The 14,290-nt window shown below is 49.7% G+C and overlaps 1 protein-coding gene across 1 annotated transcript in view; it reads left to right on the plus strand.

The window, feature by feature from the left end:
• The window catches only part of FUBP1 (far upstream element binding protein 1), a 34,117-nt gene that overhangs the window by 16,710 nt on the left and 3,117 nt on the right, over positions 1 to 14,290 (plus strand). Inside the window, exons 4-19 of the mRNA XM_044673328.1 lie at positions 1,470 to 1,508; positions 2,109 to 2,148; positions 2,967 to 3,016; positions 3,112 to 3,183; positions 3,291 to 3,348; positions 3,846 to 4,008; positions 4,093 to 4,191; positions 4,286 to 4,387; positions 5,203 to 5,305; positions 6,129 to 6,229; positions 6,580 to 6,721; positions 7,194 to 7,354; positions 9,563 to 9,714; positions 9,803 to 9,882; positions 12,081 to 12,209; positions 13,048 to 13,122. Coding sequence (XP_044529263.1) covers positions 1,470 to 1,508; positions 2,109 to 2,148; positions 2,967 to 3,016; positions 3,112 to 3,183; positions 3,291 to 3,348; positions 3,846 to 4,008; positions 4,093 to 4,191; positions 4,286 to 4,387; positions 5,203 to 5,305; positions 6,129 to 6,229; positions 6,580 to 6,721; positions 7,194 to 7,354; positions 9,563 to 9,714; positions 9,803 to 9,882; positions 12,081 to 12,209; positions 13,048 to 13,122 — 1,566 coding nt within the window. The remainder of the gene's footprint in view (positions 1 to 1,469; positions 1,509 to 2,108; positions 2,149 to 2,966; positions 3,017 to 3,111; positions 3,184 to 3,290; positions 3,349 to 3,845; positions 4,009 to 4,092; positions 4,192 to 4,285; positions 4,388 to 5,202; positions 5,306 to 6,128; positions 6,230 to 6,579; positions 6,722 to 7,193; positions 7,355 to 9,562; positions 9,715 to 9,802; positions 9,883 to 12,080; positions 12,210 to 13,047; positions 13,123 to 14,290) is intronic.

Consider the following 14,290-nt stretch of genomic DNA (forward strand, 5'->3'; position numbering starts at 1 on the left):
GGCAGGGTGTGGGTAAGGCCGGGCATCTCCTTTCCCTATTGAGCTTTAGTCCAGGTAGGTGAAGCTGAAGGCAGGGAGGAAGTGGGGTAGGCCAGGCCAGCTGCTCCTTGCCCGCTCAGTCTAGGAAGCATGCCCGCCCTCCTTGATCCTACTGGGTCGCGGCCTGCCAGGCCCTCCCGCACTGTGTTGGGGGGGGGGGGTCTGTTGTTCAGTGTTTGTGGGCTTGGTTTTGGGATTTCATTTCCAATGCGGCCTGGCTGTTAGCAGGGCTCCATGTTGTGGAAATGCCCACCTTCCTTCCCATCTCCCTGGCGAGACTCTCACAAGCCCTAGAAAGGCCAGTAATGCTGGTGGCCAGGGTTGCTGCTGCTGCTGCTTCTGCCGCCGCCACTGCTGCTGCTGCTGCTGCTGCTGCTGCCACTGTATGACCTTTGGTGCTTTCTTTTGGCATTTTTAACTTTTCTTTGTTTTTTGTTTTTGTTCGAAGAGGACGGTGACAGCCGCCGAACGTCCCCCTAGTCTTTGACCAGGAGTGCTTGTTCCCATTAACCCCAATGTTTTTCCTATTGAGAGTGAGGCTTTGACTATGCAGAGATGAGCTAATGATGCTTCAGATGATATGTGTAATGTATTCTTTTTATCTTATGTGTAGATGGCTCTTGGACAAGTCCGAGCAGTACAGCACACTGGGAGGGAATGCCCTCTCCTTTTAAAGGCAGGAATTTTTATTTATTACCTGTGTTTAGTGTGTAAACGTGCAATAACTGAGGGCTCCTGAAACGACACACACACATATTTCCGGGATGACGTGTCTCAGTTTTTGCTGTACCTCGTTACGGTGTTTCATCAGATGAACTTGAATCTGGGGGGGGCAGGAGATCCTGAATGTCTCTCTAACAATATGCACTGCATTCGTTTGCATAAAGGACTGGCTGAAGCCAGGCCATTGGTGTGCTGGGTATGTTGGCCAGGCCCGACTGGGGCCGGCTTGCACTGTGCCTTTTTTCCTCACCCAGCTTTGTCCCTGTTGGCTAGAGTGGACTCTCGGTGTGTCCATCTTTTTCCCCATTTGAGAAGCGGCTTTTTATCTTTAGTTCCTGCTATGGAAGCATCATTAGCCCTTAGCGCCTAATTCTTTGCCTAGTGACAGAGCGCTAATACTGCAGAGTACTTAGCCGCCGTTAAGGTCGGTGATAGAAAAGGGTTTGCGGTTTTTTGTTTTTTAGTGTTTGTGCCTCTTTACAAACAGGAAGAAGGATGAGAGCCAAACGTTGGGGGGGCTTTTTGTGCTCTCTTTGGGTTTGCCTTTGTAGTCTTTAGTTTTACGTTTTGGTTCAGAAATTTCAGTCCAATTCGTACCTCGAGGCGTGTTTTTTTAAATGCTACAGTTGACATTCATGGGACAGCCACTAGCTGAGAAGTATGTTGGCCTTCCAGACCAAAACGTTTAAAACCTCTTCGTTTTCCAGATCAGCCCGACGCCAAGAAGGTGGCTCCTCAGAACGATGGTGAGTCTCCTCAGGAGAGCTTCCTTAGTGGCTGCCCCGGGATGACTTGGTGCCCCATTTCTGCAGGATGACATTTGGGGGTTTTCTCTGCCTGCCTCCGTACAATGGGGTGCCGTCCCCTATTCAGTATTGTGTCCTGGGTGTCAAGAATCCTCCTCTGACATCTCACTGGCTTTGGGACCTTGCCAGGTCCCAGTCACTTCCCTGTGAGGGTTAGGGTTAGGGTTAGCCCCCTGGGGGTGGGGGTGACCTTCCACAGCATGGCAGGCCTCCATGTCAAAGCTCATCTAGAAGGGGGGCGGGGGGGGGGGAAGCCAGGCATTTACTGATGAAGGAGCAGGAAGGAGGGGCCTGCTCAGTTCTTAGACCTGAACTGCTCTCAGTTGAAAATGGCATTTTTCTTCCGCTCCATCCCTAATTCTGGGCAAGTAGAGAAGAAACCACTTGAGCCCATCCCGTCTCCCTGGCCAGGCCTGGGCCTTCTCCATGGGAGCTGGCAAGGCTCATCTTGCCCTTCTCTGAAATGTCAAGGAGGCCATGAATTGGGGGCTGGGTTTTAGCGAGGAAAGTTCTAACAGCTGCAAATATTGTTCTTTTCAGCCTTTGGAGGCCAACTACCACCAATGCATCAGCAACAAAGGTAGACTGTCGGGCTCTTTGCCTTCCCCTTGCGTATTCTCACTCTAAATGTTTGGTGGTAGGTGAGGGCAAAAGGCCTTTACAGTGCAGTGCATGGTGCGAGGGGCATTGCTCAGATTGGAGGAGATTAATGGAGGTCTGAGTACGGAACGGGTTTAGCATCCAATATGGGAGAGCGCGTTTGCTTTTTTTAAACTTTATTCAGACTCGCATTTCTGTGGAAGTTCTTTGTGCTTGAAGGGAGGTCAGGTCCGTCTGTAAATACGTTTTTTGTGACATTTTCAGAAGTCATTGAAAGCAGTGCAGTGTCCAGAGGGCTGGGCTTAGAGTCAGAACCTCCTGGGTTCAAATCCAGCCTCAGATCTAACTGTGATGCTGGATAGGTCACTTCCCCTCTGCCTTAGTTTTCTCACTCCTCAAGAAAAGGAGATAATGGGGGGCAGCCGGGTAGCTCAGTAGATGGAGAGCCAGGCCTAGACACAGGAGGTCCTCGGTTCCAATCTGGCTTCAGACACTTCCTAGCCGTGTGACCCTGGGCAAGTCACTTGACCCCCCATGGCCCACCCTGACCACTCTTCCACTGAGGAGCCAATACTTACTCCAAGAAGTAAGGTGAGGGTTTTATGAATCGCAACCTCCCTCCTGGGGTCGTTGTGCAGACCAAAGGAGATACTATTTGTAAAGCACTTGGCACAGGGCCTGGCACACAGTAGGGACTAAATAAAAGCTATTGTTATACGTTTTCCTAGAAACGATGCTGACTTACTGTGTGCTCGGTTGGCGGTGGGGCTAACGGCTTCTTTCCTTCCTTCTGATTAGGTCGGTAATGACAGAAGAATACAAAGTTCCAGATGGAATGGTTGGATTCAGTAAGTAATGTTGAAAAGCCCAAGTAATGACCTCAAACTTTGGTCCGGCCTTATTTGCCTGGAGTTTTCAACTGCTGACTCTGTGTTTTCACTAGTAATTGGCAGAGGTGGCGAGCAGATCTCACGCATACAACAGGAATCTGGATGCAAAATACAGATCGCTCCAGGTAATCCGGGCCTTTTCTTCCCTGGTTTTTGCCTGCTAGTGGCCAGCTCCAGCCATCCAGGTCGCTTCCTCATTCCAAGCTAATTCCATTTCTTTTCTTTGTTTTAGATAGTGGCGGCCTGCCTGAAAGGTCATGCATGTTAACCGGGACTCCTGAATCTGTTCAGTAAGTATATGAGAGCCCGGCTAATGGGTCCGCTTCTGGGGGGCCTCCGAAGGGTCCTTCCCTCCAGCCCTTTGGTCCTAATCCCAGCTTCGCCCAAAGAAAGATTCCAAACATAGCTCGATTTCATGGCGGAGCCCGAGGCCTTAGTCAAAATGGGTGTCCGACAGCCTGCAAATGCAGGAAAGGAACCTTTCTCAAGCAGCCGCTTTGGGCCAGGCAAGCCCTCTGCCAAGTGCTTTACAAACAATACTGGACTCCCAGCACAGCCTGGGGCGAAGGCACTTTGACTCTGCATTTGGCCACTGAGAAAAGGAACCAGACAGGCGGTGACTTCCCTAGAGTGCACAGCTCTGGCCTCCCTCCTGCCCGCCCGCCGTCCCCTATGTGTCCCGCGGATGGGAAGAATTCTCTGGCTGACATAATCTCCCAAGTACAATCTGAGTGAGAAGGAGAATCCATTCTGATGGCGAAGAGGAACCTTTTACCTTATTTTCCAGGTCAGCCAAGCGGTTACTTGACCAGATTGTTGAAAAGGGAAGGCCAGCACCTGGCTTTCATCATGGAGACGGACCAGGCAATGCAGTCCAGGAAATAATGATCCCAGCCAGCAAGGCTGGACTCGTTATCGGCAAAGGCGGAGAGACTATCAAGCAGCTCCAGGTACGGAGGGTTCTGGGCCCCTGGGGGGTTGGCGGCTGCCGCGCCATTCGTTCTCCATGACACGTCTGACTTTGTTTGAAACAGGAGCGAGCCGGTGTGAAAATGGTGATGATTCAGGACGGGCCCCAGAACACCGGCGCTGACAAGCCACTCCGGATCACAGGCGACCCCTACAAAGTCCAAGTAAGCGGCACTAGGTTTAGAGGGGGGGCGGACGTTGTGTGGTGAACCTTCGTAGTCGCTTCTCACGGACTCGGTGTGATCACATTCTTATTAGCAAGCCAAGGAGATGGTCTTGGAGTTAATCCGCGATCAAGGTGGCTTCAGGGAGGTGCGCAATGAGTACGGGTCAAGAATAGGAGGCAATGAAGGCATCGACGTGAGTGTTCCCAAGTGTGCATCTTGCTCTGCCCCCCCACCCCATCCCCACCCCTTTCTGATGAAGAAACAAGCATAGAAAGGCTGCAGCATGACCAAATGTTGACTGACTGCCCATCCAGGCTCCCGTAGGCCCGGCTTTCGCAGCCAGGTTTTCCAATGCGACCCTTACCTTCTGTCTTAGAATTGATGCTGAGGATCACTTAAGAACTGGACAATGGGCTTAAGGAATGTGCCAGGGATCTGTGTCTGGACTGACACTATGAAGTAGCTGAGGTCAGGTTGGAACCCAGGACCTCCTGTTTCTAGTCCTAACTATCCACTGTGCCATCTGGCTGCTGCTTCAAAGACCTCTCAAAAATATGATTCTCTGCCATGTTGTCATAGCCTAGTCTAGTACTTAGTTGTTTTTTTTTTGTTGTTTTTTTTTAAACCCTTACCTTTTGTCTTGGAGTCAATATTGTGTATTGGCTCCAAGGCAGAAGAGTGGTAAAGGTAGGCAATGGGGGGTCAAGTGACTTGCCCAGGGTCACACAGCTGGGAAGTCTCTGAGGCCAGATTTGAACCCAGGACCTCCCATCTCTAGGCCTGACTCTCAATCCACTGAGCTACCCAGCTGCCCCTAGTACTTATTCTTGATGGATTTTAGTCCCCCCCCCCAAAAAAAAAAAATAGGACTAGAACTAGAATATTCAAAGTTGTTTAATTGTCCCCTTGAGTCAGACTCCTCCACTTGCCATTTTGTTGCTTCTTGGGAAGTTTTGGGACTGCTTACCTTTATGTTGAAAAACCTCTCAATTCTGTTGCCTCCACAAGGTCCCAATACCGAGATTTGCTGTGGGAATTGTAATAGGAAGAAATGGAGAAATGATTAAAAAGATACAGAATGATGCCGGAGTTCGGATTCAGTTCAAACCAGGTGAGCATCTACACTCGAGTCTCTTGCAAAGCTTCGCCCTCTAATCTGAACTTACTAACATTTTTGTATTATTTTCTTTTTTTTTTTTTCATTCTTTAGAATATTTTTCCCTGGTTCCCCAATTCCCCCTTCCACCCTCCGGAATCTGACAAGCAATTCCACTGAGTTATTATGCATCTGTCGTGTTATTCATATCTGCAGTAGAGCAATCCTTTAACATCAAAACCCCAGTCATATCCCTATCACATTACATGATCGACCACATTTTTCTAATGTATTTCCATTTCCACAGTTCTTTCTCTGGATATGGAGAGCTTCTTCCTCATAAATCCCTCAGAGTTGTCCTGGGTCACTGCATTGCTGCTAGTACAGAAGTCCATCACATTCTATTTTACCACAGTGTATCCGTCTCTGTATAGGATGTTCTCCTGGTTCTGCTCCTTTCACTCTGCATCACTTCCTGGAGGTCTTTCCAGTTCACATGGAATTCCTCCAGTTCATTATTCCTTTTAGCACAATAGTATTCCATCACCAGCACATACCACAGTATGTTCAGCCATTCCCCAATTGAAGGGCAGCCCCTCGTTTTCCAGTTTTTTGCCACCACAAAGAGTGAGGCTATGAATATTTTCGTACAAATCTTTTTCCTTATTATCTCTTTGGGGTACAAACCCAACAATGCTGTGGCTGGATCGAAGGGCAGGCAGTCTTTTATCGCCGTTTGAGCATAGTTCCAAATCACCCTCCAGAATGGTTGGATCAGTTCACAACTCCACCAGCAATGCATTAACGTCCCAATTTTGCATTTCTGTGTTCTTTGCAGATGACGGGACGACACCAGATCGAATAGCACAGATTACAGGCCCTCCAGACAGATGTCAGCATGCTGCAGAAATTATCACAGACCTCCTGCGAAGTGTTCAGGTTTGATTTATTCACAATAGCCTCGGAACCAACTTGGCCAACAACCTCACTATCAGCGAGTCGAGAGTTTCCAGAGGACGTACATCCCTGGTCTCTCTGCTAGCGCTTGCCATGCTCCTCTTCATTAGGCCCCAGGACTGCAGGCTTTGCCTCTGTGACTCCAGGACCACCAGTTCAGAATTGGGGCAGGGAACTATCAGAATGGCACTTGGGTGTTAGGCGAGGCTTCTTGGAGGCTGACTGGTTACTAGAATAAGCAGAGCCATAGAACAGCCGCCTTTCTCATGCTTTGGCACTTCGGGGGAGCAGCAGTCTTGGGCTTTGGGTGCTGATTTACAGTTTTTCCTTAGGCTGGTAACCCTGGTGGACCAGGACCTGGCGGTCGAGGAAGAGGCAGGGGCCAAGGCAACTGGAGCATGGGGCCGCCTGGTGGACTGCAGGAATTTAACTTCATCGTTCCAACTGGGAAAACTGGATTAATCATAGGAAAAGGCAAGATGCTTGACATTCTCCTGGCTACGGACTTGTAGCCTAAGTCTGGGTGGTTGGTGCTCTCGGAGTAGCAGCCTCGCCTGTCCTCGGCTCAGCCGTTTGGCCTGAAGACTGTGCCAGATGGGGTGGGCTGGGCAGCCAGGCTGGGCACGCAGAGACTTTTGAAGATAGAGTAACCTAGGCTGACGCGTACGTGGAGATTTGAGTTTGCCTGATGCCTCCTTATAAAGGACTTCGGTCATTTGAGCGAGAGGTTTTCTGTCTAAAAAGATGCTGCATTTCCTTGAAGTCGGCCGAAGGTTTTCCATGTAATGCTTAGTCGGGTGCAGCAGGCTGGTGGTTGAGTGAAGGGGGCGAGTCTCCCCTGGATGCTTGGAAAGGCCTCGTAGCAATAATCGGGGAACTCTTCGCTGGCTTTTGCAGCAAGCTCTCTTCAGGCCTTTGAGGAAGAAAACCCAAACTTGTGTTTCAGGTGGAGAAACTATCAAAAGCATAAGCCAACAGTCTGGTGCTAGAATAGAACTTCAGAGAAATCCTCCACCTAATGCCGACCCCAACATGAAGCTATTTACAATACGTGGAACTCCACAGCAGATCGATTATGCCAGGCAGCTCATAGAGGACAAGATTGGTGTGAGTAGCCCTGGGGTCATGGGGGGCTGCAGTAGAGAGCCCAGGAACCTTGCTGATGGCCACTACGGGTGTGCTGGAATTAGGCACCAGCAGGCAACTGGCCTGACTTCCTCCTCATTTTCCATCAGAGTGGCCGTCTCCCTTCCCCGAGGCAGACTTCAGTCCCTGGGAGATGCGCTTAGTGGGCTTCCGGGGTTGGGATGGCTGCCGCCTTCTTCCCGGCCTTTCTCCCTCGATGGTTTCTGGATCTCCATGGCCAGGACTTGGCTTCTTCTGGCGTCACCTCCCCAGGTTCAGGGCCATCCCTGTCCGTACACTGGGCTTTTACTGGCTTCCTTCCTAAGATCAGTCTTAAAAACAGAAGCAAACCATCATTTTTGCCTGAAGCTTCAAAGCCTCCCCATTGGGGATTAATATAAAGGAAAGGCCACCCTCCAGCTGGTGCCCGTGTTGTGCTCAATACCTGAGGAATTTGGAGGAGAGTTAAGGGGTGACCTCGAGCTGACAGGAGAGCGAGCCGAGGATTCGTCAGGCGTTTACCAAATGCATGCTGGGAGGCCTCCCTCGAGCTCCCTGACCTTAAAGAATGTATTCTCTCTAGAAGGAAACACGTGGCGAGGCGCTAAGTGGGGAGACTGAGCTGGACTAGTCGAGGAGGCCTTGGACCCAAGACTCAAAGGATAGAGAAGTTTAGGACAAACCTTGCAGTTGGTTTGTTTTTCTAAGTGACTTCATGGAGGGTAATTGCTAGGCCAAGCCAGTGAACCGGCGGTGGGTGATGTGACGGACGGGTCAGGAGTCTCAGTGTGATCCTGGGGACAGAGAGTGTTTCTCGTAGCAGAAACGGTCAGGGGTGAGGGTTAGGGTTAGGCCCCTAGAGTGGGATACTAAGTGCTGCTGCTGCTGCTGCTGACCGAGGTCTCCAAGCGGAAGCCTCTTCAAGGGTCTAGAGGAGCAGACACGGCCTCGACACCCAAATAGGGTTTAACTTTGACAGGCAAGTTTTCGTTCTTCTTCCTTTACCTGATGGTGAGAAAAGAGCGACCATTTTCATCTTTCTTTTCCCCTGAGATGAAAAGAATGTAGTGTGTCCAGGGCCACAGCTTGGTGCTCCCCACCCAGATGGCAGTGGAGGGAGTCAGAGCCTCCAAGAGGTAGCTCTGGAGAAGTCCTCACCTGAAGAACGGTGGCCGGGTTGGGCTTCTCTAGTGACAGTGATGGGAAGATGGAGAAGGAGCTGGAACCTCTGAAGGAGGCATCCGTGAAGCCGAGGGAGGGATGAAAGGGTCTGCTGTGGTCACCATAGGAACTACTCCCCATCCTGTGTTCTGAAGGAGGACAACCCCTCTTTCTGGCCACTTGGCTGAATCTCCATTGGGTTCTGCCTACCCACCAACCAGCTTGTCTCCAAAGACTGCCCTGTTTGGCCCTGTGGATGGTTCCGAGATGTATCTGGCCTACCTCTGCCCTCCCCTCCTCTCCAGCTGGGTTTCCTGGAGGCACTTCAAACTGAACAGACTGTCCAAAAGAGCGTTCATCATCCCCCCCCACCGGCACTGTCCTTCCAGGGCCTGAGGCCTCACTCGCTCTTGGTCTCTTATCCCTGGTGATTCCGACTCCAGCGTCTCTTCAGTCTGGACTGTCCCGATAGCCGCTGGCCACCTAGGCCAGGCCACCTGCCCATCCCATCACTAAAGTTTACACCCCTTGTGTCAGGGTCATTTCCACACTCCTCGTCCTCGTGCCTCCCCCCATCTTGCCCATCTCCTAAGCAGCCTGTTGCCATTTCTTGGCCCCTGGATTAAGAGTGGTTTCTACCTTCTTAGATGTGCTCCGTCTTGTTTTACCAACGTCAAAGCCATTTTTATCTCGCATTCAGCTCCTCTGACTTGTTCTTGTCTATTCTCCTCCCCTCTTGGCTTCCTTCGGGACGCTACTTCAAGCTCACCCTGCTATTGCCTTCCTTCCCTCTCACACTTCCCCCTCCCCTATCTGGTACATGCAGAGTTATTTGCCGATTGCGTTTTCCTTGCTGAGCATCCCTGGCCTTGACGCAACACCTGGTACACAGCGAACACCTGATGCTTGTCCGATGTCTCCATTAGGACTCAGTTTTTTGGATCTTTTGTCTGATCTGTTCTGCCTCTTTGGGGACTGGACAGAACCTGCTACGTCAGTATCTTAAACTCTCTTCTCTTTTGTTTACAGGGTTCAGTGAATCCCTTAGGTCCACCTGTTCCCCATGGGCCTCATGGTGTTCCAGGCCCCCATGGGCCTCCAGGGCCTCCAGGGCCTGGAAATCCAATGGGGCCCTACAATCCTGCACCTTATAATCCAGGTCCCCCAGGCCCTGCTCCTCAGTAAGTACTGGGCCTTTATTTTTTCCCTAACTCTCTAGGAGAGAGATTTACTGAAATACCTTCAATGTCCCTTTCTTTTCTTCCCTAGTGGCCCTCCAGCTCCATACGCTCCCCAAGGCTGGGGAAATGCCTATCCTCACTGGCAGCAGCAGAACCCGCCTGACCCAGGTGAAAGATATAACAGTGTTGCCAACCTTAGCATTATTCCTATGTAGGCTCTTGGGGGACTGGGGCGGGGGAGGGCACAGTAGAGTCGGGGGTAGGTGGATATTTCTAGACTAGATGCTCTGTTCTAAGAGGGCAGTCACACCTAGGCACCCCCGTTGGCCAAGGGCATTTTCTGCCATTCCCAGAAGGTCGGTTTGACTCAGACACCAGCCCAGGCTTCATTTCCCTTACGCTGATGAGAGACAACATGAAATGGATCATCTTGGGATTCTGGTCCTCAGTGCAGCCCATGAGGAGGAGGAGGAGTCTTCATGAGCCTCGCACTCTCCTCAGTAGCTGGCCATTTGTGCTGCACAGATGTTGATATTCTAAGACCCCGTGCAGCCCAAGAAGTGTCTCTCCAGTGCTCCCACCCCCATAGGCCTGAGCTCGTCTTCTGTTCGGCCTGGCCACCTTACCATCTTCTGGGTAACACCTGCCACCTGGATCCAGGGGGGCCAAGCCCCGCACTCTGGAGGGCTTCACTAGACTGGGCTACTTCGTTTTCTGTTGCTCCGCAGTTAAGACAGGTCAGAGCCCTTCAGATTCCCTTCTGTACGATGCCATCTCCTTAATGGCGATGCAAATAGAGCCTGACTGCCAAGAGCCATTTAGAACCAAGGCAAGCGATTGAGAAATGGGGCAGTTGGGCTGGGAAATGCCTGTTTGTGGAGTGGGCGGCATGTTGTGGGACCGTGCAGTAAAGCAAATCAAGCAATGAGGCTTGACTCGTTTTGTGACAACAGAAAACCGAACTCCTGGGCCAATTAGCTGGAAGGCGCACACTTGGGCTTACCCAGGCCTGTTGGTCTGGTTGGTTCTATCATCTTGATATCGTTGATAGCGAAACACTGGCACGAGTGAGCAGATTGAGGTGAAGGCAGTGAACTTGATTTATAAAACATTCTAACTGGAAATGGGGACGTTGGTTTTTTAGAGGTGGGTTCGGATACTTTGGTTTCATTGATTTTTGTGAGTCTCTTGGTTGATTTTCCTACATATCATCTTCTAACTTTATAAGAGAATGTCGTTGTTTGCTCCCTCCACAAAAATGCTTTGGGGTTCTTCATAAGCATTTTACATTTATTTCCTTCCCAAATAGTTGTACATCCGTTTCCTCGTGTATTTTTATTTTCAGAAATCTTTTTCCTTGTGGAGTTCGGTCCTCCTAATGGAAATTCTGTCCAGTTGCCCACAAATCTGACATGTTCAGAACAATGAGAATTATGATTTGTTCAGTATCCCAAACAAGTTACTTCTAGAGGAGGAAAGGACCATCTAGGAAATTCGGCATTTCGGTGGGGCGCAGCCCCCTTGACTTTGGAGCAACTGGAATTGGCAGGATAGTTTCTCCTCCTGAGCGAGCCCCCTTGTTTCACATGACAACCCTTCAAATATAAAAAAATTCAGTTGCTCTTACCTCTCAACCTTCTCGGGTTTGGGTCCCCTTTGCCGTTTAGGTTATCCGTCTGGGGGCATTCCAGAAATGAATTGCCTTCCTTGAAGTGTGGTCCCCTTACCTGAATTAAGGGTTTCGTGTGTGACTGAGCCAAGCGGAGCACTATGCCACTGCCATTTGGCTAGAATAACAAGCTCACCGGAGTAACGAACACACCGAGTTTGCCATTCACAAAAAAGCCTTTCTTCTGCCCTCACCCCCAATGACTACCTCTCCATCATGTTCTTTTGGAGGAGTCGTGTTTTGAGCCCAAGGGCTGGACTCCATAGTTGTCTCTTCCATCTTAACTATCTTAAATTTTGTCTGACCTTCCATCTCAGAATGTTTTGTTTCCCAGTCCTGTCTTCACCATATTTGCTGTTCCCTCCTAGCTTTTTGTATTACTTCCATTGGGTGGTCAGGCAGATTGTCTTGCCTTTACTCAAGTAGTTTTTAAAACATGGAACACTACGTTACGGTGTGCACTCGCTCGCTCACTCACTCAGGCCTCTCTGCCCCCACTTCATTAGGCCAGTTTACTCACAAGGACGTCATGAAAGACTTGGTTTCAGAAAGGTTCAGGCCACTAGAGGGCTAATCCTCTCAGGGAAGAAAGTGGGTTAGTCTGGCACAACTTAATTTTTCTTAATAACATGCTGTGATAATGTGATGTAGTCTTGTGTCTTCAAAGAGAAATCTCAAACTTGTCTTTTGATTCTAGCAAAAACAGGTACAGACCCAAATTCTGCTGCTTGGGCTGCTTATTATGCTCATTATTACCAGCAGCAAGCCCAGCCACCCCCGGCAGCTCCAACAGGTGCACCAACTACAACTCAGACTAATGGACAAGGTAAACATTCATTTATCCAAGGAAAATGTTTCTTTATAAGCCAGAAGTTCATGTTTTGAGTTCATTTCGTTTTCATTGTGACTGCGTAGTGTGGCGCTCCCTTTAAAAGGCTGTAGCTTTATTGAACTTAAGTCCTGCCAAGCTCCTCTCTTTAAATAGTTGGGAAGTGGGAAATGTAGGCTAATTCAATAACAGACCATTCTTGGGTTATCGTTTTTCTGAAAATTACATCAAAACCTTTGGAACACTAAAGCAGTTTTAAACTTTTTTTTCAATCTTTGATTTATATCAAGTATCATCGCATGGTATTATGCACATAGAAAAAGAGGTGGAATCTCGAACTCTTGGCTTGTCGGAAAAATTGTTCTTGTTTTAAATCAAATTCTTGATGTTGGCTTATTTGTCATTTTCTCTTAATTCTTAGAGTATAGGAAAAAAAAATGCCAGTTATTTCAGTTATCTGGTTGTTTGGTTTTCAGACAAACAGGAATTTCTGTACTGATGTCCTCTTTAGCCAAGACCTGCTGGCCTTCTCTGGGACTCTAAGAGCCGTAGCAGTCCTGAGGGGAAACCTGTGATGGCCCAGGACCTCGCCACTCCTGCCTCTTACCATGGGCCACTGGCTGCCACTCCCATTTTTATTGATGAGTCTAGTGGAAAAGACATTTTCGTTGGGCAGCTTATAGTTAGTAATAGTTGCATGGCATTAAGTGAATCATTTTCATTGACAGCATTTCAGAGAAGTCGTATTTCTCACGACATATAAGTTGAGTTAAAATGTGTTTGTGAAATGAAGCTTTTGAGACTGATGTTGAGATGTGCTTTGTTTTCAAATAAGGAGATCAGCAAAATCCAGCTCCAACTGGGCAGGTTGATTATACCAAGGCTTGGGAAGAGTACTACAAGAAAATGGGTATGTGGCACTTTTATTTGTTGACCTTCTTCATAGACTAGAGATGATCCTAACCCTAATCTTTCAGTTCCAGCCGAGCAAACAACTAGACAGTAGTGTTGAGCGACTCTCCGAAGGTCTCTGGGCCCCTAGATCCTAGCCATTCCTCTGCCATCCAGAATTCATTTGTGACTACCTGGGGGAGAACGCGGGGAGCCCTCATGGATGGCAGCCCCTAGAGGAGAGGCGATAGGCCTCTCGAGGTGACTCGTGGCACCGGGAATGAGAAAATCACGGCCTTTGCCTTGGGTTGGGTTTCTGAAGTCCAGAGCTGATGTTCTGCGTTATACGTGTCTACTGAACATCACCGGGGGAGATCATCTGCTCCGTGGCCCTCCCGAGGGAGCGGAAGCGTCTCCCCCGTGTCATACCCCAGTCACTTAGGTAGTGCTTGTGGATGTCAGAACCCAAGGAGTTCGCTAGAAGTGAACTTCAGAGACTCACTGAGTCACTGGCTGGAACCTGGTGTTTTGCCACTGAGTAATAAGTTGATATCGAGGTTGCTTCCAGCTTCATGTTGGGATCCCCAAGCTATAGGGAGCTCCTCCCTAGACTGTCGTGTCATTGAGACGCCAGCCTTCTGCACGATGTTCCTGGACCGTTCTAGGAAGCTGGAAGGACAGTTTAGAAGCGCTTCCCTTCCCACCCTTCGAAAAGGGTTTTTATACAATTAATCCTCCTCGCGCTGCCCAAAGTGAACTTGGGATGAGAAAAGCCATCCGCGGAGGGCCGAGCAGAGGACGGCCACTGCCCTAGGGAGGCGGCCCTTTCTGGCCCAGGGATTGCTCGCTTCTGTTTAACTGGCCTTTAGATAATGCTTTCAAGCTTGTGGACCACCTCGGCGTGCAGCCACCCCACCTCGAGGCGCTCTAATTATCTCGTGTCTGGGACGCTTGAGTAGGAGAGGGATGGAGTATTTTGGCGAGGCCCACACAGCCGAGGGAGTAGCTGAGACGTGCTCATGATGCACAACTCGGGTCTTCCACCCGTCTTTCTCAGACGGCAAACTCTTCACCACCCCATGTATGAGTGCCTCAGAGACGTGCCCATCAGACAGCCCTGAGGCTTCCTCTTGTGCTTAGCAAATTGGCCAAGAAGGGGAAGGGATGGGAATGAGCATTGATTAAGC

The sequence above is a fragment of the Gracilinanus agilis genome, chromosome 4, assembly GCF_016433145.1.
Source record: "Gracilinanus agilis isolate LMUSP501 chromosome 4, AgileGrace, whole genome shotgun sequence".
Classification (NCBI taxonomy): domain Eukaryota; kingdom Metazoa; phylum Chordata; class Mammalia; order Didelphimorphia; family Didelphidae; genus Gracilinanus; species Gracilinanus agilis.